The sequence below is a fragment of the Pterocles gutturalis genome, unplaced genomic scaffold (assembly GCF_000699245.1).
Source record: "Pterocles gutturalis isolate BGI_N339 unplaced genomic scaffold, ASM69924v1 scaffold19100, whole genome shotgun sequence".
In the NCBI taxonomy this organism is placed as follows: Eukaryota; Metazoa; Chordata; class Aves; order Pterocliformes; family Pteroclidae; genus Pterocles; species Pterocles gutturalis.
In genome coordinates, this window is record NW_010138719.1 from 40775 (window position 1) to 67683 (window position 26909).

General features: G+C 48.6%; 1 protein-coding gene across 1 annotated transcript in view; it reads left to right on the plus strand.

Moving 5' to 3' along the window:
* The window catches only part of COL27A1 (collagen, type XXVII, alpha 1), a gene marked incomplete at its 5' end in the record, with an annotated part of 145734 nt that overhangs the window by 34211 nt on the left and 84614 nt on the right, over positions 1-26909 (plus strand). The window contains 7 exon segments of the mRNA XM_010083117.1: positions 2148-2192; positions 3091-3144; positions 5282-5326; positions 7704-7757; positions 8991-9035; positions 21933-21986; positions 26423-26467. Of these exon segments, the coding sequence (XP_010081419.1) occupies positions 2148-2192; positions 3091-3144; positions 5282-5326; positions 7704-7757; positions 8991-9035; positions 21933-21986; positions 26423-26467 (342 nt within the window).

Consider the following 26909-nt stretch of genomic DNA (forward strand, 5'->3'; position numbering starts at 1 on the left):
TGGAGATGCTGAACCCAGGGCTGCTTCTGTTGGCAGCTCTCTCTGGAAAAGGTGAGGGAGGGTGGCCAGAAGAGACATTCTCTGTCTGCACAACGCCCTGCTGGTCCATGTTCCAGGAACGGGTGATACCAATGCTGGGCCTTCCACACCCAGGTGGGTCTGGACCTTCACAACGTGCCTTCATGTTCGGGTCAGACACCAGCCAGGGTGGAGCGTCCTCTCTCCTTTCTGCTGATGCTGAGCCTCTGTCAACGTTCGGGTCAGACACCAACCAGGGTGGAGCGTGCTCTTTCCTTTCTGCTGATGCTGAGCCTCTGTCAAGGAGCCAGGGAGAGGAGGACAAAGAGAGGATCTCACGGGGCAGATTCCTGCAGCGGGGGAAAGAGGTGATCTCACGGGGCAGATTCCTGCAGCGGGGCAAGGAGTCGCAGCTGCTGGTCCTGCTCCAAGAGCTGCTGGGGCACTTCCAGTTAGGAGCCACTGGCTGAAACACACCAGAGCGTTCGGAGAAAGGACCTTGGAGGTGGTTCAGATAAGGGCCAGCTGGTAGCCAAATGGTCTTTCAGGCCAGCCACCGCCTCCTCAGGAGGTGCAGCTCAGTCAAAAGAGCGGAGCGTGATACATCAGCAAGGTCGAGCAGGAGAGAGTCAATGAAAAGGGAATTCAACGTTTTTCCAGGCCAAAATGTCTGAAATAATGAGCAAGGAGGAATGCGAAGGGGAGTGGGTAGTGGCCAGGATGGCTGAGAGCATCGCATGCCTCCGCCAGGGAAGGCTTAGGCTGCAGGTCTAGAGTAGCCCATGGGAAGAATAAAAAAGCTGTTAGACAGAGGTGTGGACCTGGGAGCAGCAAGGGGCCTGGGTTCAGCTGGTGAGGGAAGTGAGAGGCCAAGTCCTCGGCCAAACCAGGGCTTGGTTACGGCTTCCAGAGGAGGGGGATGATGCTCCCCCGGGGGTTTTGCAGGCAGGTGATGTGTGCCCGGAGCCCTGCCTGGGGACAGGGTGCGTAGCAGAGACTCGGTTACAATTAGCTGTCGTAACCCACCCTGAAAGCAGTGTGTTATTTCTGTAGTACTTGTGCAAGGATAGTTTCTTGTTTATTTTCTCTATTTGTTTAAAGTTAAATTTTCTGCCCCTTTTTTTTTAAATCTTGCTAGCAGCGCAGCTAAACAGTCATCTCTGTAACTGAATTTAATCTTCTAATCTGCTCTGACTCTACTTGATGGAAACAAGTTTGTTTTAAATAGCTGAAGCAAGATAATAAAGGAAAAGGGGGAAAAAAACCTGAAGTGCCTGTCACTTGCAGAATTTACTCAGTGTTTGAAGAGAGCTCTAAGCAAATCCTGGAGAAAGCAAACTCTTTTAAAATGCACACTGATCGGTCTGCAGCTGAACAGGCTACCTTGGTCCTGCTCCAGTGTCTACATCTCAAAAAAAAAACCAAAAAAAACCCAACCCTGAAAATCTGAAGCAGGTTCATGAAAGACCTGCGAGAATGATTTGAAGCCTGCAACGCTTGCCAGCTAGCAAGCTGGATTAAGAAACTCATTCTAATTAATTGAACAGAGAGCAGGTTAGGAGACAGCGTGCTCGCTGGCTTGGGTAGCTTTGTAATGACAGACTCTGGGTCTTGTCATGCCTTGTAATAATTAGCTTAGAAAAGCTGGAAGCTAGACAAATTCAAGCTAGAAACAAAATTGACGTTTCCTGTGGATGGTTATTTTGGCGTTTCCTATGGCATTTCACGTCCTCAGGCGAAGGTGAGGCGCTCTGACGTGGGACTGACTCGTGCCCAAAAGCCAACACTTCAAACCTGTGGTTTCCTAGGGATTAAGGGTAGCTTTGCTAAAGGTGTAGATTACAAATAGATCTGAGAGGAGATACAACTCTAGTCTGCTGGTGGAGCACATCCTGCTGAGTAACCCCCAGGCTGGACCCACAGCGCGTAGTAGCAAAGTCTGGGATCATCGGCAGAGTTTGGGTGATAGAAGCACAAAGCAGCACATTAAAAGTTTGTGTGATTGTGTCGTGCTATCCCTTATCTAAAAACCTGCTTCTCCTCAGAACTTTAGTCCCACCTGCAAAGAGAAATTCAAACCCAAACCCATTTTTTTTTTCTTATTTATTTCTTCCATCCTCTTTTACCAGGGCTATAAAGGCTACCCGGGACCACCAGGTCATCCTGGAGACCAGGTGAGTCTTCCCAGTTTCCAACACTGAATCTTTAAAGAGGGCTGGATTTGCTGACTGTGATGCTGGTTGGGATCCTGCCCATCCTGCTCAGTGTGGACCGCAGCTCCTGCCAGGGACAGCTTGGTACCCACAAGGGATGCGCAGTGAATCCTGCGCTGCTGGCAGCTCTGCACGTACACTGCCCGAGCATCAGCAGGTCTGTGGGAGGAGACTGCTCTGGAGTTTCTGAATTTAATTTCTAATTTCTGTTGCTCAACCATGTTAAGTTTATGTGGTGGAAGAAATACCAGCTTACCCTACCCTCCCTTTATTTATTCTTTTACATTAATTTCACCTGGAGTTTACTAACCACATCATATTGAGTACTAACATGTAATTCCCCTCCCAAAGCCCATTTACCCTCTCCCCTTTTCTCCACACTCATTACTTGGTTAAGTCTGATGTTTGCAGTTCAGAAAAAAAAAAGGGGCAATGAATAGCAGGCCCTGTTAGCAATGATGTTAAAGGATATTATACATGAATCCATTTAGTTTCGAAGAATTTTGGCAGTGCTTCCCCACCAGTAAAGCGGTTCCGTATGCCAGATATAGATGCAGCTTTACACCTTCTCTTAGCCTCCTTGTTTCAAACTGTCTGCTGCTTTCACTGGAGATGGAGGGAGAAGGAGAAGTAGCAACACTTGCTTAATGCATGGATCCTATTGACTTGGCTTCGGTGTGTTTCCCCCATTATTAATTTATTCCACTGTTTACCATTAATATTTTCTTCCTCTCTGTAAATTTGCATCAGGTTAATCCATTCCACCTTCCTTTCCCCTCAGCTCAAAGAATGAAGCAGCTGAAAGGCTTCCCAAGTGTGACACTCACCTTCTGTACCTTTTCTTTTTTTCTTTCCAAAGGGCGAACGAGGACCAGATGGAAGTCCAGGTGCCAAAGGTTATCCTGGCAGGCAGGTGCAGTAAATCTCATCGTGCTGTGCACAGACTAGGGATTTGGGTGTGCAGGTAGCTAAACATGTGCCCTGCTAAATACGAGCCCCACTAAAGACAGTGCAGACCTCCAGAATATGTCTGAATATTTTCTTTCTTCCCTCCCCAAGGTGCTGTATCAGTGTCATGGCCTTTCAGCTCTGGGGGACGTTAAGGTTGTTAGAAAGTATTTTATGCCTATGATGGATAAAACCTGCATTATGTATTGGACCGTAAATATATCTAAAAATCATATTTGCAGCTGCAAAAAAGATGATGAAATAAAACCAAGTCTTTGTTTTAATTCTGAAAAAATTGCACTAAGACAACTGTAGGAATGGAAGACTGCGCGAAGGAAAATGGATGGAGATTGGACATTTTGTTGTCTTACTGGTGTAAGGTGCTGAGTAGCAGGAAGAAAATTAAGAGTAAGAATTTGTAAGACCCTAAATGGAATCTTTTCGAGGGCAGAAGACCTGGCCCTGTAACATTTTACAGTGAAGTGAGTTTGTCATGGGTTTCTGAAATGGACACGCTAATGTTGGATTCTGCCACATTTCTATTTAAGTACCTAGCTAAGAGGCTAGAGAGACGTCAGAGACCCCAAGCAGTCTGCAGTGAGTCTTTCAGACCTGTCATGAGTTCGTATGTGAGGTTTTTACCCAGATGTGCAGGTTATTGGACTAAACGTGAACTAGATGCACAGAACAAGTCTGCATTCCCCCTGCCTTAAACTATTTTAAATTTGAAATTAACTTGATACCTGGCTTAGCAAATATTAGGTGGAATATACAGATGCAGGCTGGCGAGCACAGATGGTAGAGCTGGATGAGAGTTTTATGCACCTGACTAAATGCCCCATTCATGCCCTGAAAGGCTCTTAGAGATTTGCATGCCAAAGAGCCTCCTAGGTGTGAATGTGCCTTAGATGGCTAATATGAAGCACTCCCAGCTCTGTTGGTCATACAAGGTTAATGAATGCTGGTTAGCAGTTCACAGCAGTTCTGCCCATCAGATAAGCAGGGTGAAATCTTTGGGCTTGAAGTTGGAAGAACAGAAGCGCTTTCTTAAAATGTGGCTTGGGTCAGGAAGGTGACTTTTTTGGGGTTTTTTTAAGGCAGCTTCTTTTAGCATCTCTGAATCCTGTGTGTATCCAGCATCAGGGCTGTTTACTGAGATTTTACTACTTGTTACTCCTGTCAGCTGTGCTGGCTCTGCAGAGCTATGGGAGAGAGAGCTTGGCTCTGCTTCGGTTTGCGCATCATAAGCAGAGTTGTTAACTCCATCCCAATGGCTGAAATCCTTGGCAGCGATGCGTGAGCCAGGAAAGAGCACAACCTGACTTTCAGATCCCGGGCTGAGCGTGCAGTGCTACCAGCTAAAGAAAATATGGACTTAGGCTTTTTTTTTTTTTCCCTCCCTCCCAAAGAAGCCCAACAACATTTGGAACTAGAAAAAAATGTATCTGGAAACTTGCTAATAAACATGAAAATTCATTATGCATTTTTGCAGGGTTCTTTTTCACAGTACTTTAACAGAGCAGCAATAGGCACAGAAGTAGAATGGGGAATGCATTTGCAATTCTTCCTTGGCTGTTGATGTTGCAAAGGGTTAGCGATACGCAGTACCTGCACTGCTAAGTGACTGTGTAGGCTGTAGAAATCAGAGGGGCTTTCTCACCATATTAGGGCCAGCCTGTATTCCCTAACCAGGGATTGAAATACAGTTGTCATTTGCTATACATGTGTTCAGTTCTGCAGGAAAACGAATTGAGAGCTGCTGGGTACAGAGCATCTCTGTACATCGCATCTGAAGTGTAACGCAACCTCTGGGCACCCCGCTGCAGGAGCCTTTTTGGTCTTTATGAGCAGAAATCTCTACTGCAGCCCCGGGGAAGGCTCACTACGTGCAGCAGTCTCAGGTTCTGCAGAGTCCCGGCTCCCCAACAATGGGGGATTTGTTATTTGTGTCATTTTGTCCTTTTTTTCTTCTTTGTTGATACGCCTTGGACTCTGCGCTGAAAGCAGAACCGTGCAGGGATGGTGCTGGGGATTTGGCACTGCTCGTTAGCTTAAGTTAAAGCCTGTCCACATTTGTCTTTGTTTTTTCCCTTCTGTTCTAGGGTTTACCTGGCCCCATAGGGGAAGCTGGTCCAAAAGGCAGCCGGGTAAGCAGCCTTTCCTTTGTGTTTTCTCTACTTTTTTTTTTTTTTTTTATACCAAAGGCTTCTGAGGAAACTTTTTGCTTAATTTTGCAGTCCTCAGAGTAGTTGCTTTAATGTGTTGGATTCAGAGGATTTGAAGTGTACACCGCTTGTTTGTTAAAGCACTGCTAAATTTTTGAAATTAAACATGGAATGTACCAAGAACAAAGTTCACTAATAGCGCTGATGATGCAAAGGCAACCCCTTCAGAGCTCACATTGCAGGAGAGGAAAGAACAGCCTACAAATTCCTACCAAAGACCAAAGCCTGAACTTTCTGCGAGCCCCATCTCCCCAAGGCCTCTTTAGTTTCAATAAGTGTGGTTCAGCGGTCTTTGACCATGCTGAATGTGGGCTCTTTTGGGTATAGTCCTAGGTTTGGGAGTGATTTATATCATTATGCAGAATAGCAAGCCAGCATCTTGAAGCCATGTGCAAACACAAACATGAATATCTCTCTTCTGCCTCGGTTTGCTCACCAGATTGAATTGCTGGGGGTTCATTCTCACGGCAAAGGATTATTTTTATTTTTTTTACCAACAAAGTCTCTCGTTAATCCCATTTTGTTCTTTTCCTGCAATTATAAATTCACAATGAAGTTCTGAGCCAATAAAATCCCCCCTTTCTCTCACATGTGATACTTTCTCTAAATGCAGTAAATTCACCCAGCTGGCTTTCATCACTAGGAAAACTACAAGGAATAAACAAATGCTGAGCCTGTAGCTAGTTTTTTTTCCTGAGCTAGGAAGGGAGACAGCACGTTCAATGTCCTGCAGGAGAGAGGAAGATTTGAGATAGCAGAGCTTGCTCACCTCGCTTCTGCAAGTGATAAAGTTTTCTCTGGTGCATCTGTTTCACTGTCCCAGCCAGGACCTCATGTAATTACACGTGTAGAATGTAAGACTTGAAAATTATTTTCCACTTGGCACCCCTGAGTGCTGAGGACTGAAATATTTATAGCTCCTCAAGAACGCCATTTCTCAGTTCAACCGCAGTCACTCAGAGCTGGGTTCTGAGGTGCAATATCTGCATTTTGTGGGGGGAGGAAGCCAGCTGTGGGGTCGTCTCCATCCCCCACCTCTATGCTTTTCTTCTGCAGGAAGCAGTTCAGGGGTTACATGGTTTGTCTTGGGGTTCAGGAGGCAAAAGCAGTCTGTATCATCCTAATGTGACTGTCCCAGCTAAGTGTCATCCCTAAGGGATGCGCAGCCTGAGGGGAAGTGATGGACTGGTGAAAAGTTGGCGGGGTTGACAGTAAGAGGTTTAGCGATGATGGAGAAAGAAAGATGAGAGAAAAATCCGTGTTACCACTGGACTCCTGTAACAGTGAGGTGCCACTGAGGGGGCTCCCTGCTGAAATTCACTTCCTCTTGATTCTGCATTTTTGGCACAAATTAGTCCTTTGCAAAGGACCAGCACACAAGGTAACTTTGTACTAACTGCTGAGCAAAGAGGATTAAGCACAAGGCTTCGATTGTTGCAAGGGAAGGGAAGTGCAGTGTTTGTGTCCTGTCTGAGCAGGATCCCAAGGCCAAAGAGCACCGTCGCGTACGTGAAAATGCGACGCCTGCTGATGAGCGGGAAAGGAGTGGATTTTATGTGAAACACGTTGGTGCAAAAGAGGCTTCTTTCCAGTGGGGTGTCAGAGGATCTGTATGGCTGCACAAGCTGAGCCTCGTACACCGTTCCTAAGAGCTGAGATGGCGTGCTCAGGCTCTGCTGGCCTGGGCGGCTGAGAAAGTGTTTGCAGAAGGTCTTGGTGGTGCATGAGAGCTTGCAGGGAACGGTGTTGAGCAGAGCCGTTGCCGATTGGCTGCTCTCAGCAATGGGGTGGTCAGCACCGCTACAGGCCAGGAGAAGGCGGTGTTTGCATAAGGAGCCACACTGTGCGACCACCATGGGACAGGAGCAGAGAGGGCTTGGGACAACAGGCCATCTCCCCAACAGAGTTGGGAATGAGTGCTAGAGGCAGGGAGAGAGCCCTTGAAGAGATTAAAGGAGGTGTAGGCATGTGGATCACTCTTGCTGTGACTCTTGCTAACCTTGAACCAAGCTCCATTTCTCTCAGGTACACTCAGAGCCAGCCCAGGTAAGGTTTCTTCTTGCTGGCCTCTTCCTGCCTGGAGTCCTCATGATCCCTGGTGTGAGGGTATGTGCCCTTGGACTACATCGTGGAAGCCAGCACCATGCAGTCCATGGGCATATACACTTGCCTCAAGGTTTATTTCATCATGGCTGCCATTGACCAACGCTGGAGGATGCTGAACGCTGTTCAGGAAAGACAGACTGACTGTCTGCTCATGGAGAAATGTATTTGACTACTCGTCTCCTCTTTTCTTTAGGGATATATTGGTCTCCCAGGATTATTTGGGCTACCAGGGGCTGATGGAGAACGAGTGAGTATTTTGTGAAGAAAACCTTGGTGTGTTGCTTGAATACGGTTCTTCAGAGCCTGTTGTAACCTTCTCTGTCCCTTGTTCCTGAGGAAAGAGGGGAGCATGCCCAATGTTTAACCATGTCTTCTCTAGCCTGTTTCTACCCTTGCATGAAGACCTGTGTCCCTGTATGATGTTGACATTCAGCTCAGGAAAACCGAGGCTTCAGACAGGGTCATCAGACTTCACTGTTGAGTAGAGAGGAGTTTTTCTATATTTTCCTTCACTTAAAAACCTGCTTTCCTCCTCCCCCTTACTAGTTTATCTTAGCAGGATGGGGCAGGGAGGAGAATATATGTGGAAATTCCCTCCTCCTACAGAAGTGACATCCCAGCCATCCCAGAATTTTGGGTGTCCCGCTGGAGGTGTCTAGAAAGAGCCTGGCTCTTGGAAGGGACAGTGCCTGGGGCTTTCCAACAGTGACTTTCCTTCCAGTTGCATTGAGTGGGGCAGTCAAGACTGGGGCCTGTGGACAGGCAGCTGTGACTGCTGCTCCCATGTGTCCTCCCTTCCCTCATCCTTTTCATCGTGCCTTCTCCAAACCCACGTGTTCAGAGCTTTGCAGGACCTCCCTTTCTTCTTTGCTCTTCTCCCTCACATTTCCCAACCTGCTTGATCCCTGCCCATCCAAGGACCCCCTCTTCCCACTGCAAGAGCTCCTAGGGAAGGGTGCTGTAAGATGAAGACCGTTTCATTCCAGCTTTTCCTCCCTCAAAAGCAAGCTCCAGAAGCAGGAGAGGCCCCGGGAGCGTGTGGGAGCGAGTGTGTGTGTGCCTGCCTGGGAGGGGACAACCCTGCGCTCTAGAGTGGCTGATTTAATGCTTGTATAACTAAATAAGAAACATAAACAGAAGTTCTCCGGCGAGTGCCTTGGCGGTGGCCTTCGTTCGGTTCCAGACCAGTAGCTTGATGACTGCTCCTGCTAAGCAGAGCCTCAGCCTGCTGCCCTGGGTGGGGATGCTGCCTGCGCTGTCCTCGGGGAGCGCCGTAGTTAGTGGGTGAAGGTTAATTGTCTTCTGCTCTGGCAGCTGACTGCAAGTAGCTGACATTTTGATTCCTGAACAATGCTGCAGTCATTAGCCTCCTTTGCATTCCCCTTTCCCTTCTCGTTTTGTTTTGTATTGTTGGTTAGCTGTTTGCTTTCTCAACCGGACCTATTTTTTTCTTTTTTTTCTCTGTGTGTTTTCCTTGCAGGGGATCCCTGGCGTTCCTGGGAAGAGGGGCAAGATGGGTAGGCCGGTAAAGTTTTTCCTCGTCTATTATGCAAACCTTGTTGAATGAAACTGGAAACAGAACATCTGGCTTTTAGCTGGGTCCTTTCATGTCTTTTCATGGGAACTAAATGGGGAGATCAAACAAACCTTTCCATGTCTCTTCTCTCAAGCAGGAACAAAACTGAAGATACAGATATTATTCTCTTCCTTTCTTTCATGCTCTGCCCACTACACAGGCATTTTTGCATTTTTTTGCACTGTCTCCATGCTGCTTTGGATCTGATGCTTCTCAGATTCTATTGTGCAACATCTCTGTCCTCCCTCTTCCCTGGATGCACGTTTCCATTCCCCACCAGCCCATGTGTCTGTGCTCACTCTGTGCTCCCACCAGTCCCGTCACTTTTGCCTCTTTTTGCTGCGATTCTCTTCAACCCTTGTACCATCCTGGTTTGTATAATGCAAGTGCACTCCTTTACAGAAGCCTTTTTGTCCTTGGTGGTGGTGTAGAGTTAAGGCAGTAACGGATCAGATGAAGACGTGTTCGAGGAGCAAGGAAAACCGGGCAGATTTGAGAGTGTGGCCAGGAGGAGAGGTGTTTGCAGGCGGGGCTGGATACAAGGTGGAAGCTGAGAGCTGCAGAGAGAAGGGGGTTTGTGCTGAATGGAGCAAAAAGTAAAATAAAAGCAAGTGGGAAAAATACTGACATGAGTAGAGGAAACAGGGGAAGAACAGAAAAGAAAGCCTGCCCCACATCAGCCTTCTTCCAAGCAATTCTGCGTGCTTCCCTTGCCAAAATGTGTCAGGGTTTGTGCTGCAGGAGTCAGCGGAGAGATCAGGCGCGTTCATGCTCTGGTGTGTCTCATTGCCTTTGCACCTTGTTCTAGCCTGAGTTTCTCTCGAGCTCCTGACATCATTGCACTCGCAGGCTCCTTGTAAAATGTCCGCTCACCCACACACGGAAAAATCCAGCGCTTCCCCCTTGTCACCCTTGCGTGCAGACGCGTGCTTTCCAGGCGTCCCACGCCTACCGCGTGCTGGGTTCTCACAGTGAGCCCATGCAAACATCCCGACAGTGCCGCATTCATCCCCGCTGGCTGTTCTCTCCCTGGGACGGGGGGAGGTCGAGCAGATTTTTTCGGGGGGTAGTGGAAATCTGTACCTTATGGAGATCTGTGTAAGCCGCTGGTTGCAGCAGAAACCTCCGTGATGAATAATTGCAGAGCACCAGTCGATGTAAGGATGACTCATTGACCAGAGTAAAACAAACAAAGCAACTGTCGTTAGGTACAGGGGTTCTGCTCTCTGCCTTGTTTCTGCGCAGAGCACGCTGGAGGCTCAAAGCATTCCAGCTGTTGCTTGGCCAGCGTTTGTAATCTTCCAGGCAAGAGTTTTTTGTCTGGCGGTCACCGTTACAAACAAGGGGCTCCCCTGAGATCTGTGAGGAATCTCTCAGCCGTGGAGGCATTTAGGCTGGGATCTAGAGAAGGGATTAAGGGGCTGCATGGGAGCACCTTTGTTCTACTTGGCTCTTTCCGAGAGTTTTGGCTCCGTCCCCATTTCATGATATCAGGTTTAATATGAAATCTTGAATGAACTGATGCTGATGATTTGTATTTCCGAGCGTGAACAAAAAGATTAAGTGACATCCAGAGTTATTCAGGAAGCAAACTGTCAGAGTGGAAAGTAGGAACCAGCTGACCTGGTTCCTTTCCCAACACTTATCCCCTGGCCCGTGCTGTCTCCCAGCTGGTTTGCAGCGCTGGGGAGCCTGCTGGGATTTTTCTGCTCTCTCGCATCCCCACGCTGCTGGGTTTGCGGGTGCAGCTACTGTTCCTGTTCTATTTCAGGGCTGTCACTGCGATGGAGAGCTCTTGGAAGCCCTTATTAGCTGCCATCCAAAGCCGGTAAATGCCCTGGAGAGTAGGGAAGGGGTTGGTATCAAATACATTTCTCTGCCTGGTTCTGTTTGGGATGAGAGACGGCAGCGGATTAAGCGCTCGGCAGAGGAGGAGCAGGAGGCTGGGGGAGTTTGCATGTGACACCGTGGGCCTCCAAGAATGATGTAAGAGGGAACGATTAAAATAGAAGAACTGGACATGAGTCAGATCTTGAAACCCTTCCAGGGAAGTTAAGTTTTGCAGAGCTGTGAGGGACGTGGTGAATCTGTCGTGGAAACAGCCGGCTCCTCCTCCCGCTGCGCTCTCCCCGCCGTGCATCAGCAACGTAGGAGGCGAGCACATTGCTAACGTACGGCACTGGAGAACTTCGAGCAAGGAGAGGCCTGGGGGTGGGCTAGGGGAGAATTATAAAGTACAATGCTCTAGGGAGACTCAAATAACACAGGTCTGTACGGCTCTGGATCTGCTGCCTGCTTTAGAGGTGGGCTGGAGGACTGGAGCTGAAGCGGATGGTTGCTTAAACCTTCAGTCTTGCCGATGCGGTGGCTGAAAGAATGACTTTTTGTGGTGTTTTTGTGGATTTTTCTGGTGTTTGGTTGAGCAGCTGGCAAAAAAAAAAACAAAACAAAAAACAAAAAACAAACATAAAATGTCCCCATTGCTGTGGGGGCAGCAGGGCTGTGATCCCCCTGTGCTGGGGGGAAAGAATGAGAGGAGCCATTGTTCCCCTCTGTCTTGGCGTGCATGGGCGATATATCGGTCCTGGTTCATCTTGAGAACGGAGATGTACTGTCACTGAAGGAGGTAACCCACAGGGAAAGGAGACACAGCTAGTCATCATTCAAGAGGTGCAAAACTGGTTATATTAAATTTAAAAGAGTGTAAAATTTAAGAGGTTCTCAAGCCCTGTTAGAGACTTAAAGGGGAACCTTCAGGAAATATATCCAAAGAGCTGTGAGTTCTTTGTTCATCTTCGTTATTGATGGATGTCTCTTGTTCTTTCTTCACACAGAGTATTAATGCTGCACCAGCTGCGGGATCTTGTGCCTGATTTTTGCTTACAATCTGTTTTATTAGTAGTATTATTTTAAAAGAGATAGGAAGGAGTAAAGTTTAGTTCCAAGACATACTTAGTCATTCTTGGGTTTGTCTGAGATCTATTCACAATTTAGCCAAACACAGCTGAGGTTTCCTTCTATTTTTCCGAGAACCTCTTGGTGCTGCTGGTCCCGTGCCTGGAGCTCAGCTGAACGCTCAGAGCCTCATCGTGTAAGCGCCTTGGGAAAGCAAAACCCTAAGGGGTCCATCAGTTGGGTGCTGTGATGGGGGTTCCTGCCCACGTGCCAGCCTCAGGCAAGGGAGGCAAATGCCTCCTGACAGCAGAAGCTCTGCCAGCGGGCTCTGCGCGGGCTCTGCAAGTGCCAGCGTGTTGCTGAATGCTGCTGCGAGGAGATAGCTCGACAGGTGGAGCAGATCATGGAAGCATCAGGCACAGAGGGAGGGTTTGCACTCGGGATGCGTGGTCAGGAAGGCTGACACCTCTGCCCGTGGGAATGGTCAGGGTCTGCCAAGGCAAGGAGGAGATGCTGCGTTGCCTGGTGACTGCACAGGAGAAGAAAGGAAATGGGATGTGGTTTCCCCCCCGCGGCATGCAGCTTCAGACAAGCTGTTTGGCTGGTCTTGCCTGTGTACAAAACAGGGGTGACATGCAACAGGGGTAACATGCTCAGCTCTCCTTTGAGCTCCGTAGCTGAAACTTAGCCTGTAAATACCCAGGGTTACTGCTCAGATATCAAGGAAGAGCTGCTATAAAGTGGCACGTGGGTTGTCAGTATCGGGATCAGTGCATAGGTGAGGCCAGAAGTCTCCCTTTGCTCTGCCTGTCAGCCACGCTGTGGAGGTTGTGAGAGCCAGCAGTGATCTGGCAGCTGCTCTAACGTAGCCTGAGAGTATTTGTTGTGAGCATCAACGTGGTGGCAAGCTGCCGACTCTGGCATCCGTCTTCCATGAGCTGACCACAGTCAGGGGCTCCTTTGCCAGCTCTGAGCTTGTAACACGGCGTCGCCTTCTTGCCAGGCTATTTTTCATGTCTACTGTCTTCTTCCATGTTGACTTACAAAGTTAATGTCTTAACTCCTGCCCCTGGTGAACAGCAAGTCTCAATATATTCGTTGTTCTTCATCTGATAGGTTGTTAGAAATGCAGGTGATACCCTGTGCTCCCCACCACTATGGACAGGCTGCTGCATCGTGTGAAAAGACGTTATGGGAGACACTGGAAAGCAAAAAGCAGGGCTGCCTTTGGGTTAGGAAGGTTTCATTTTGACATATGGCTGAGATAACTGAGTGGTGAACGTAAGTGCGTGGGGCTGTGCCAAGTTACACAGACTCAGCTGTTGTCTGTGCAAACAATGGGTGGACGCGTTTTGCCATGTGTCTGGAAAGGCTGGCATAACCGCAGATTACTGAGAAAATAAATTTTGCTCCTCTCTGTAGGGACTAAGATGATAAACAACTCCAGTCTTCTTGCTCCAGTCTTTTTTCTGCTTTGGATGCAGCTGAGGTCCCTCCTTGCGTTTGGAGTGAACCAAGCAAGAGTCTCCTGCACCACACGAGCTGAGATTTGGGAAACTGGTAACAGCATTTTGAAGTACCTCTTCTTTAACAAATCATTGCCAAACTCCAGTTGGCGTAAATGGGCTCCAGGGGTGTGTAAAGAGGCAGCCCATAAAGCTTTTCTCATAAGAAACAGGACTTGGGCATAGACCCTAAGAGCTCTCACCTACAGCACTCAATCTCATGGCTCACGTGGGCTGCTAAGGGTCCAGCTGTGTCTCTTTTGTCACTGAGACCTTGCTACCTTCCGAAAAAAAAGGAGGAAGAATGGAGCTGTACTTCTCTTTAAACATCAAGAAACATTTTAAAGAAATAATGGAATTAAAATTGAAAAATTTCTAAAGAAGTAGGGATAAGCTTCTGTGCTTTCCCACGTAGCTCGGTGGTAGTTCAGTGTGTTGGTCCACAAGCCATTTCCTGAGGTTTGAAGGGAATGAGAGTGGGGTTTTTTGGTTTGTTTGGTTTGTTTTGGGTTTTTTTGACTGATCCTGTCAGTATGTATCCTCAGAAAAGAAATAATTCACTCTTCTGCATGGCTTCACTGCTCAGACCTGAGCACTTGGTGAATTCCTGCTCCAGCCCATACAGCACTGCTTTCAAACTGGTGTCCCAGTTCAGGTCCAGCTGTGCACATAGAGGTGCACTTTCAGATGTGACCAGCTAAAGTTGGTAAAGAAATGTGCAGGCTGACGACCTATTCGTACAGGTAATTCCACAAGATGAGCTGTGGGAAGGAGCACAAAGGGTCTGTAGGAGTCGACGGCCAGGACTTGGGCAGCTCTCTCTGTCTTGTGCCAATACCCCAGCACAGCACCAAAATGTCTGGCGCCTTCTTCAAGAACGGATTCATTTAAAAAATAATAATATGCTTTTAATCATTCTGTTTGCATGAAAAGTCAAGTGGAGGTCCTGAAAATGAGTAATCCCTGTCACTGAGAGAGTTTCAGCCTGTGAATTGGGTTTTTCCTGCTAGCTGTCTAAGTCAGTTCGTTGCTATAATTTTTCTTTATTGACCTAATTTTTTAAAATAGATTTGGTTTGGGCAATCAGTGACTTTTTTTAATGCTTAAGTTGGACGCTGAATCTGGGCAGCCGGTCCCTCCTCCCCTCCGGTCCTGGTTCACCACTCTGCAGTGCAGGCAGGAGCCCAGAGCTAATGTCACCAGCTCTTCTTGGCCCGAGTTGTTCCTCGTGTCTGGAGTTTCCCAGATCTCTGTGGTGGGGTGCTTGTGTCTTATCACTGATATCAGCGTGTGTCCCTATGTTCATGAATACATCATCCAAATAGCCTGGCAAGGGGGGCAATATTAGCATGTATTTGATTTTTTTAAAGAATGGGCAAAACAAAGTGCTGAAAACACAGAGAAAAGGGTTTGAAAGGATGCTGAAGTCCATAACTTCATAGAGTCACAGAATGGCTTGGGTTGGAAGGGACCTTAAAGATCATCTAGCTCCAACCCCCCTGCCATGGGCAGGGACACCTCCCACGGGCAGGGACACCTCCCACTAGACCAGGTTGGTCTTGAAAGAGAAGAAGCAAATCCCAAGATGGTTTGTTTCCAAGAGTGTTCGTAAGTGGCTTGTCCGTTGTCATTCAAAAAGCTCGTGGAGAATTGAACCAAGGTCTCACAAGAGCGTCTTACTTCCTTCAGGGAAATGTTCATTCATAAATCAGATCAAAGCCCAGAAATGATTTTCATTAGAAATTATAAGAAAAAATAATTCATCTGTCACTTTTGATTCTGAAAATCAATCACTAAAGCTGCTTGACTTTCTTAAATAGGAGACTGCTTGATTTGGAAATCTTGGCCATGAATAATGAGGAACGTTGGCAGATTCAGTGCTCTTTGGCATCAGGTAACTGGGGCTGTGTAATCTGTGCTCTGTCAGAGCCCCATGGATGGGGAAGAGATAGTCATATACCTGCGTAAGAGGAGCAAAGCAGATGGGCAAGAGGGTGGAGGGGCTGTGAGTTGACTTCAGTGATTTTGGCTGAAGAGTCTTTAGGGGACTTTGGCTGGTGTTGGGGTGGAACTGACTACCCTGGAGGGCTCTGCTCCCACAGCTGGGGGACTAGTCACATTAAAAATGCCATGAAATCTTTATCCAAAGAGGAGGTGACGTGGAGCTGTGAGGTCTCCCAGGGAAAGTGAATAAACCTCCCTTTTGGGTGACAAAGGAGCAGAACGGCAGCGAGGATGGGATGGCATCTCCCGTCTGTGCAGGGATGGAAGCTGTCGCAGTCCCGGGTCTGGACCGAGCAGAAGGCAAAGGCTCCTGCATGGCTGCGTGCATTAAAGCTGGCAAACGGGCATCCCGGGAGCACAGGGGTTTGCCTGGCTCCCTCCAGGGTGACTGTCGCTGCTCTGGGAGCTGGCGCTGGGCTGAGGCACCCCACTCGCCTTCACGCCCACCTGCGGAGGGGCTCGCGTCTGCTCTCTCCACAAAGAATGCTCTCAGAGGTGTGAGCTGCCAACATAAGCTACACTTGTTTATTTTATTCTCCTTTTTTTCCAATGAATGCCTTCTCTCACCCTCAGCCCTGCTTCCCCACCACCACCTTTTTTCTTTTTTTTTTTTTGTTAAATTGTTTGACTTGCAGGCTCCATCCCTGGGGAGGCTCCTGGGCAGAGATTCACCTGGCCAGAGCCAACTGGCAAATCGAGTCTTTCGCAGACAAGACAGGAGTGCTGGTTGGTTTGAGCAGCTTTACCTTCAGCCAACAGGAAAATAAAATCCTATTTTTGGAGAAGGATTCTGTTGGCCTGAGGACCTGCCAGGATTCCTCGGAGCACCAGCTGCCAGACTGCCTCCCTCACTCCATCAGGGAAAGTGTTTTAAACGGAATCAGATGTTGTGTACATACAACACACCCACCCACATGTGCACACCTGAGAAGCCCTTGGGGGAGCAAAGCACCCAGCGCGTCTGACCAGTCTATGCTTCCCTGAGGACAGCTGCTTCCAGGGACAAGGGACAAGAAGCAGTAGCATCTGCTCGGACCAGGAGCAGCCCTTTGGCTGACAACAGCAAGAAAGGGCAGGCTGCTCTGTTTGTTTTAAGCAGAGGAAGAAAGGAAGGGGAGGTGGGGGGGATGTAATCCCCTGATGCAGGAGGAGCTAGTTCCAGTGTCTGTCTGGGTCTGGTTGTTCTCGGCAGGAATCTCCTGGCGTGTGAAAGGATGTCCTGTGCAGGGAGTGGGGATGAGCAGGAATTAAGGCACTATTGTGGGATCTCAAGGATAGAGGTTTAGTTACTGTTCAGCTTCAGAATTCTTGGTGCTACCTGGGATAAATCACTTTGCATCTCTCTCTCGGTTCCCTCTCTAATGGTGGTTCCTCAGCGTCACCAAGTGCAGGGAGGACAAACCGTGCGGCCACATAACACTGCTCAGGGTGGGAACAGGAGCACAGAAGCACCTGGATCTTGCTTAGTGCAAAGCATCTGCTCATATGCTTCTTCTCCAGCTCCTCTTCAAGCTTCATCTCGCTTCTTTCAATGAACTTCTCCTTCAGACAATGTGAAATCCTTTCAGCTGGACTTTCCCCACCTCCTCTCTGTATTTCCCAGCTCTGAGACAGAGCCAAAAGTTTAGTCATACCTGACTTCAGCCACCGCAGCGGAGCACCCCGCTGGCTCTGGCCCAACAGAAGTTGTTAGTCGAGCGTTTTCCTCCTGCCTCTGCTGCCATTTGCCAGCCCTTCCCTGTCATGGTCCTTCTCTGCATGTCCCCTCCCTCCCACAGAGCAGGCAGGATGCACAGCTGGATATTTTTCGCTAGGGTGTTTTTCTTTGCCATCCCAATTCTTGAGCATAATTTCCAGGGGCCAGGTTTCCTGGAAAAACAGCTGGACCCTGAAAAACGATGGATTTTCTGTACCAAACCCCCTTCTCCTCTGCACTCACTTTGGGAAGGTCAGGAGACTCTGAACGTGCTGAGCTCTTTAATCTCTTTCACAAGTCTCCTGTAATGGGCTGTCAGTTGCAACCTGCCTGTCCGCCAGCACCATCAAATGAGCTTCCTGCCCCATGTGTTCCCCCCGGTTTGGGCTCCTCGGGCTGCTGGAGCAGTGCACGGGAGAGGAGAGGTAGTGCTGCTTATGGGAATGAAACAAATGGGATGACAAAGTCCACTTGTAATTCCTAGGCTGCTGGTTTCGGTTGAATAGTGCTGGTTTGGTTCCTGGGGAACATCTCTGTCTTTTAGGCTCAGGAGGAAGGGGAGAGACACTGAAAAAATAGCATTTTCAGACATGGGAGATCCAATAAATTAGGACACTGTGGTCACTGGAACAGTTATTGTGGTTTAAACTGCTACCGCTTACCCCATGGAAAGAAAGCACTTGCTTTTTCATTAGGGGCTTAAGAGATTGATTGTTTCCTGCTGTGCACAGGACTCTGTTGGGACAGCTTTCACAACCTGGTTTGGGTCTTTGGAGACTCTATGGATGCTGAAATATCCTCATTCATGCCACAGCCACCAGCCTTGGTCTCATTTAATGTGCAAAAGGCTGTTAATGCTTGTGAAGCTCAAATACTGGGCTGGGATGCCTGGGGCTGGTTGAATTGAAGCTGCTCTTTCCGTTTGTCATCTCCTCTGGGTTTGTTCTGCAGCTTGGGCCAAAACATACCAGGGGACCACCCATCACCTCGGGGATCTGTGAGCCCAGGCCGGGAGAGGGGCTCGTGCCAGGAGAGCAGATGGCACGTTAAGGACAACCAGGTGTTGGCAAGGACAGGGCTTCGCCGCCGAGTGATGTCTTTGGTCTGGCTGTTGTAGCGACGACTCCAGCCCACACTGTTCTGGGTTTGCTTCTCCATTTCCTGCCACTTCGAACCTTTTCCATCCCATCTTGAGGATGGGCAGAAACCCTCGTTTTATTAGAAAACCAGCTTTTATTGTTGAATCTCTTACTGGGCAGCATCAGCCAAGTGACCCCAGGTACTCAGCTGTCTGCCTTCAAAAGAGGAATAATCTGCTTTTTTAAATACTTGGAGATCTGCTGTTGGAAAGGCTGTGTAAAAGCTAGATTTGAATTAACTCTGTTACCAAGTGCCTCAAGTCTTCTGTGTCCTTTAAGCAGCAAGGTTAGTACTAGAAACGAAGGCATAAAAAGGGTTTAGTGGGAAACATCTGAATTTAAATAGTTCCTTATCTGGACACTTTTATTCTGGCAGAAGAGTGCATTGCTTATACTGCACTGAAAGAGCTTTAAACCAAATTTAGAAAATGCTCTTAGTCTGGAGCAAGCATTCGTCTAGATGATATTACGGTGCTGTAGTTATATTGCTTTAATTGTGAAATTCAAAGTGGTAAAATCTTTACATATAGGCAAGATGCTAGCTTGACAGAAGATACTTAAGCAGCTCCAGGGCCAGGCTGCTCGGTGGCATCCATGGGTCACTCTGTGCCCAGCTGTGCCCTTGGAGAAAGAAAAGATGCAGCTGGGGGAGTGCTGAAGGCTGTCATTGGAATCTGCAGCAGCAGAAGTACAGTATCAGTCTGTGCACACTCATATTTTCCTTGGCAAGTTGTATGACTGTAAACAGCAAGATATTCCAAGACATCTTATTTTTTTTTTTGACTTGCCTGAGCAATGAGTTTAAAAAAAAGTTCTGATCTTATTGATTCAGCATGTAGCAGAGCTATTTTTCCCCTTTTTTTCATTAAAGAAAATTGTGGGCTCCCCGCCTTCTTGTTATATTTGACGTCTTTGTCTCTAGATGGCAGAAGGCTGTTTCCAGTGGTTCTTACCACAGCTTCTTGGCATGTGCACAGGCTCGCGGGATGTAGTGCCCAGCTGGAAAAAGGCAGGCAACTTTCCCATTTGCAGTGATGTCCATAAAATAGAAGTGTTGAATCCAAGCGAGTGAGAGCTTGTGTCCGTTCATGACTGCATACTGAATACTGTAGGGAACTGGGACAGAAGAGGTGAAATGCTGGCTCTGAAGTCAGTAGCAAAATTTTGGTTGTCTTAAGCAGGTCTCCCCTCTCTCACCTTAGGTTTGGCCAAGTCTCCTTTTGACCAGGAGTTGTCAACCCTCAAAGGTGAAGGGAGGTCTTGGATGACATCTGTGACCGTGGAGCTTCCCAGTATAGTTTTCCTGTTCTGTCTGCTGTGATCATTTCAATTTTTAATCTTACTGATGGTTTTCCAGAGAGCATGTTGCTGTTGGCTGTCATATTTTGCTTGTCTCGAGTTTGCTTTTCCAAGGTAACCAGGGTTTGTAGAACAGGGGAGCAGGCAGGGAGAGACAGCATCCTTCTGGCTCAGCAAGGACCATCCCCCTGTCTGCTCCATCCCTGTCTTTAAACTCTTAGCTAGCCCAGAATGTGACTGTGTTGTCCTTTGTATCTATCTCATGGTCTGGTGGAGCCGGAGAAAGGTGTAAGGCAGTTTTACTCCTAGCCTAAGTCAAAAGTAACGCCCCTGCTAACATTTGCAACTTGTTGGTGCGTCTCTGGAGCACATCTTCTGGTGTAGCCTTGTGTAAGCAATGCTGCTTGCTCTCCAAGACAAATTAGTATTATATGCAAATACATTCCTTAGTTTTCCATCCATGGTGCCACAGTCAGAACAGCATGGAGAACAAAGCAGGATTTTAGCCCTGGCTGAACTAACCAAGCCTAGGAGTCAGAGCCTGGGGCTGGGCTCTGCGGATGCTCTGTCCCTGGGGATCTCCTCTAGCAGACAACGGTTCCCCTTTGGGCTCAGAGCTGAAGGAGGTGGATGCTGTGTCGTATTTTATCTCACTCTATCTTTAGGGGTATGCAAGGCAAAGAAATGGAGAGTCACTGCGCTCTCACTGCAGTGTCACCACCTCCCAAAGCACTCTCCACGGCAGGTGAAGTTCAGAGCAGCCCTGAAGCTGCTGATGGTTGAGCTGGTCCCGATGGCTCCTGGCAGCCTCCTCCCTGCCAGTCCTTCGCTGAATAAAGTTCCAGCTCAGGGGAAAATTGAGTCCAATCCATCTTAAACTCAATTGCTTCCTCCTTGAACATGTAGGTGTAGTGACGAAGAGGGTTTACTGAGCGCAGAGGTTATGTACCCCTGGGCTGAGCTAGTTCAGAGGGAGACAGAGCACAACGGGACAGGGAAGGGCAAGCTGCTGTATGGTTTGTTTGTAACAGGGAATTGGGGGGCTTGGAGGGGAGCACAGAGTCTGTCTAAGAAGGGAAGAGAGAAAGTGTCATACCACCATGTTCTGGCTCAGAACCTCCGCTCCCTTTTCTATAATTGTTTGAAGTCTTCCAAATTTGTATAGGATATAATGAGATGATGAAAAAGTCTTTTGTGGTGACTTTTTCACATAGTAAACATGGTCTCTCACAGCTCTGGGGTGTGGACTGTAATGAGCTTGGAACCATTTGTTCCTCTGGCAAGCGGAAAGGTCGTGAATGCATTGGAGTGAATTCACCAGGCATCTCTGATCAGCTCCATTAAGCATCGGCATGGGCTCCAACAGGCATTACGCTATTCAGCTATCCTGTGAGAAGGGGTACTGTTAAAATGATTGGTTTAGTAGACAGGATGAGATAATTCAGATTGACAATCTGCTTTTGAGGATAGTAATTGCAGTGAAGTTTATGAATTCTTACAGAACATAAGGGATTTGGGGTTGACTTTTAAGGAGGTATTGACTTTTAAGGAAGTATCTTGTCATAGGATATTTCTTCCTGAAAGAGGACAGAAAGCACCGTATCCTTAAATACAGAGTTTGATGTTCTGAATGTGGGATTATCATTTCACATGTAAACTACACGATAAAAACGTCAGGGCTGCATATTCCCTGTTGGACATACTGGAGTACTTGGGTGAACCAAAAGGAGGACAGGAGCACCGATTTCCACCCCTTCTCTCTGCTATGCACATTCACCTTGTCTTTCTACCTGGCACTGCAAAAGCCTTCCCTGCCATATGAAGCATGCCCAGGGCTGACAACTGGTGCTAAGAAAAGGCACAGCTGATGGAGGGCTGGACATGGCCTGCGAGACAAGGTGTGAACAAATCCGGTCCAGCAGCCTCAGCATTGGGTGCTTTTCATAGCACAGCCAAGGAAAAAGCCTTCCTGTCTCCTTCCTGATTCTTCCTCTCAAAGCTCCCAATAGTCAACGTGCAGCTCGTGGCTGAGCCTTGTAAACAGTCCTTCTGGTTACCCTTTGCTGGCCCCAGGAGAGAGCAGTGAATCAGAACTCTTGGCCTTGTAGAGCTCCTCGCTGAGCGGATGTGCTGGTGGAGCAAGAGTGGTTTGGATGAGGACGAGCGGGTTGGATGGGATGAGCACTTCCCCGTGACCTGCTGTGTACCAGAGCGCTGCTCCGAGCACAGGGGGAGCAGTTTTTAAGCTGACTGTCATTACACCGGGGTGCGTCAATAACTGATACTCATGTTTGTCTCCTCTTTTCAGGGTTTTCCTGGTGATTTTGGAGAACGAGGACCTCCAGGCATCGATGGGAACCCAGTAAGTTGACAGCTTTTCCCTTTCTCTCTTTCTGTTGCAGTAGACAGCACACTGTACTGCATCGTGCTACTTAGAGCTGAAAGAAGCATCTAAGTTTGGTGGCAGCTGCAGCATTTTGGTTTTGTCCCTCCTGAAGAACAAATGCACATCCCTGCCCTGCTTGAGCACACTGTGAATTCTCACGTTTGACTCAACATCCTCTAACTGCCAGGTCATCGTGTTGCCATTTGCTTTCTGTCTCCATCTATTGCCTCTCTTGCACCTTGGTCTTGATAGATGCTTTCTCATCCTGATGATAGGACTAGGAGAAAAATCAAGAGAGAAAAGGTAGGGCTGTTGCTCCTGATGCGCAGGCAGTGGTTGGAGCATGTTGTCCTGATGCAAAGCCTGTGAGAGCTGCAGGAATCACCTTGTTGACTGGTGTGCTCTGGATGAAGTGTTGTATGAACACAGCAGGGAGACATGAGTCCACAGATGGAGGGACATGTCATCACAAGGCACCACAGATGGCTACCTGAGTTCATGCAAGCCCTCAGAGGAGCAGACCGTGTACTCAGTTGTGTATAGGTCTGAGGAACATAGAGAACGAGGCATGTTCCTCTCCTTTTCACCACATTTCATCTTCTGGTGCAGGTTAGCAAGCTGGTACCCCTTGGTTTGCGTTGCACTAGCCTGTAGAAGTAAGTTTCTGAAGTACTCCAAGCCCAGTACCTTCCCTCATCTAAAGTGAATGTTAATACTGGTGCAAGAAGAGCCAGATTCCCGGCTCCAGTCTCTGGGATCACTGAGGGACAGCCACCAGGGCCCAGGTTTCTGCTGCCCTGCCCCGTGCCTCAGCTGGCCCCAGCACTGCAGTGGGAGAAGCCTCCTGGCTCCTGAGTTCTTGGCCTCTGTCCGGTCTCCATCTGACCCCTGCTGGCTTTCTAAGAATGGGATATGTCTTCTGGGAATCAGGTCAGGATGGCCCCAGAGACCATTTCAGCAGCTGGATGCTGATAAGGTTTATTTTGCTCTGTTCTTGTAGGACTTAATACCAAACAGTTGGGTACATGCTGTGTTTTCCACTACTCACACCACATGCCCTGGTGGGTTTCAAAAGTTCAGTGTTGTGTTAATTATTCTAAATTATTTTCTGAATTATTTTGTTCATTCTCCCTCAATTAGCATGTGAGCAGTACTGATTCATCTTTGAAATTCCTCCTGTCTTGGTTACTCACCCATAATCACAGTGCTGCTCTTGGTGTTTGATGGGATGATTGGTGTGAAATAACCCGCTCCGCATGTGTCTTCACGTTCCCATTCGTCATACGTGCAGCATAAAAGTTATTTTCACAAGCGGTTCTAACCAGCAAGCCAAGCTCAGCTACACCCCAGCCTTTGTGGGAATTCAGCACAAGAGTCACAAATGCAGTGAATTAACTTCCCAAGGAATACTTCTGCAGGACTTTTCCCATCCTTCAGTCAACTTAAGCCATGGGTCAGAGTGGACTCAGTAGTCCCAAAGTAGAAGACTTTCTAGATTGTATTTCCAGCCAGCCCACCAGGAAGAGAAGGAATCCTGGAGGTCAGAAAGACTTTTTTTTTTTTTTTTTCCCAAAAAGCTTGTTTAGTTTTCTTTTAAATTTGCAAGTTGTCTAAGCCCCATTCAGAAGATGTGCTCAACGTTAACTGAATGCCGGTTCCCAGAGCATCACAGAGAAGCAAATGTCCCTTCCGTTAATTCATCCAAAGGGATTGCTCTTCTTTCATCTTATCAACGGCTTTTAAATATTAATGTGCCTTGGAGATTGGAGAATGAAAACAGGCTGTTTCGCCTGATTTAAAGGGAGGTTCACAGGGTCACAAGTGGAGTCACAGACGCAGAAAAATGCCAGAAAGTCTGTTTGTGGAACACACAAATATGCCGAGCTTGCTAGGTGGAGTATGCAGCTAAATTGTCAGCAGGCGGCCACGGGTCCCGAACTGCCCGGTCCTCCGTTTGATCCATGGAGCACTTACGCTGCTGCCGCCTCTGCTGTCGCGTGGGGACAGCTGAAGCCGACAGTCTCTGATCTTCTTTCCGTCCCCTCCAGACAGAGCAAAGACTCTTCCGACCGCAGGGGCGTTTTTCCTTCCTACCAACTTGCTGAGAACTGTTGAGCCATCACATTCCAGATCCCCATTCCCGGAGCGCTTTAGCCACTCCAATTAGTCTCTTAATCACAGGAATTAGACGTGGGAAAAGGCTGTTGGTACATCTCCTTGTCTCTTGTCCCAGTGCCTGATTCATGCACTGAAAAAAGGAGGCTAGAGCCCGATTTCCCTCACAGGTCAGGGACCATCCTGTCATTACTGGACAGAGCACCCGTAAACCCTCCACTGTCCAGGCCAGGGAACGACTCAACAGCTAGTCCTGTCCGCATCTCCCAGGGGATTCCACCCCTCCTCTGCCAAGAGGAAATCCTCTTGCATCAGACATGAGGCCATGCGTTTCCACGTTTACTCTTTCTCTTGAGCAATATCCATGGGATGTAACTCAGAAATCTACACAGTCCCTCCTGCAACTGGTGGGACCAAGAGCCCACCATCCACCCAGCCTTCATCCCAGCACCCTGGGAGCCTGCAGGCTGGGAGACACAGGCCACCCTGCAGGTCCTGTGCTCAGCATTCCTGGGGATATTCCCTCTTCTTGCTGAGCCTAGTAACACCAGGCCTTGACTAAAAGCTTGAAGCCGACCTTATTGCAGTAGCTCTGAGGACGCAGAAATCCCACCCATGAGGAACAGTCGCTCCACAGATGTCCCAAGTATGCAGGAAAGGAACTGGCCATAAAAAAGCAATTTTAGGCTGGTGGAGATTATGAAATGCTTTTTGTGTGTGCTTGCCCAATAGTCCTTTACTCCACTTCCCATAAAATAAACACATGTAACCCTTTACCCAAGGAGCCCGAGCACGTTTGGTCACGTTGCGTCCCCTTCTCTTTCGTTCTTTCACCAGGCAAATCTTCCCATAAAAGGGGAGCTTTATTGCACTGGAGGGGACTCCACCAGATGTGCGCCATAAACTGAGCTGGTCTCTCCAAGAAAGTAGCCAGTGTGATTCAGAGCAGGGGCAGGGCTGTCTGAGCCAATGGGGAGTTTAGTATTTCCAATGCACTTGTTTTGAGAGACGCTGCTGGAGATGGAGGTGTGGGAGAGCAGGTCCGTGCCCTAACAAACACCCCACTGTCGATGCGGCGAGGGAGCAGGCGATGCACCGAGGGGGACACGGGGACAGGCTGAGCATCACACAGGGTTTGCTAAAGTACTTAGGGACCTAGATAGATTGGTGTGGGTCTGACAGCTTCTCTGCTGTGCTTCACCTGGAAATGCCATCAGGCACCTGCCGGCGCTCCTGGCACCTGCACGGCTTTGGAAAGCTGGGACGGAGGGAGTTTGTGGTGAGGCTGAGAATTCAAACCAGCCCCGCAATCCCAGATAGCAGTCTGCCCCTCGAAATGGTGAGCTCTGAGCTGCTCTTGAAAAGCCTCTGAGAGGAGCTGGTGCTTTCCAGAATGCCCTGCTCGGAAGTGGTCTGTAAGAGGTGGCAAATGGGCACACAGCCCAGGATGAAATCTCTGCAGTCCATCTCCTGCACCCTGTGATGTGATTAAAAGTGACGCGTCCTCCAAGCAGGTGCTGGGTTCCCTGCAGAGAGCTCCCCACTCCAGGGACAGAGATGCTGAGCTGCCTCCCTGCAGAGAAGCTGCAGCCCGAAGGCTGGGAGCTTGTTCTGACTATTAAAGAAATGGGTAGTTGGTGTTCTGGGTGGGAGCCCGGATGGACGAGGATGCCCAGAGTGCAGAGGGTGCTGCTGGTTCCCCACCTTAAACCAGCTCTTAGATACAGGAGGAGCAGCCTCAGAGCACCGTGTGTGCCAAGCACACTCCCAGGATCCAGCAGCTGGCATGCCCTCTCCCCAGATTACCCAGTTTAATTTTCATCCAAGTCCTCCTTTTCCCCTGAGTTTTATTGTTTCTTAACCGCTCACAAAAACCTCACCTTGCCCAATGCTAAGCAGCAGCTTTCCTCTCCTTCCCACCTTGGCTTTGGTGCCCCAGTCCCCTCTCCCTGCCCCGGTCCCTCTCTCTGCCCCTGCCTTCCTCTCACCTGGGGCAGGCTCCCACCCGCTCCCCTGCCCGCACGGTGAAATGCTGCTTTTATCCAGCCTGCTCCTGCGAGGGGAAGCCAGCCTTGCAAATAACCGCCAAACAACAAGCAGCCCTGTGTCTGGAGGGGCTGTACTCGCGAGCCTGCTCCTGAAGATGGAAGCTCTCAATCACTTGGGCTGGGGAGGGGGACGGAAGGGGGAGGAATGGTCTTTTCGCTTCCTTTGAGTTCTTGAAACACTGAGCTGCCTTTCAGCCTCGGTTTGTCTATAAAGTGTCCCTAACCATGTCGGTTTGTCTTTCCTTTTAGGGAGAATTGGGAGCCCCAGGTCCTCCTGGAGTCCTTGGACTCATTGTAAGTACAAAAACAAATGGAGATCTGGCTTCTCGGGGCTTTAACCCTTTCGCCTGCATAACTACACACAGATTTTCTTCTTCCTGTAGCAGGGCAGCAAACAGGACTGTTTGTACGGGGGAGGTGCGACGTTGGGGGAGAGGGGAGGTTGAACAGTAGACTGGGAGGTGGAGGAGGGCAAACCCTTTGTAAGCAAAAGGGAACAGATTAAAGGTTTGCTGTTAGGGCCCTTATTCCTAGATAACTCACCCTTTTGATAACATTTACCAGGGTATTTCTTCAAAGATGCAATATTAATTCCACAGCAGGATCTGTCACCTTTTAAAATGCAATCCCCTGTAAGCAGTAACCGAAGGACACACATTTCTTGCTCACTGGAGAGATTGTGGGCAAGAACTGTCTGTCCTCTGGGCATACAGGAATTTTACGTGCATTCTCACCA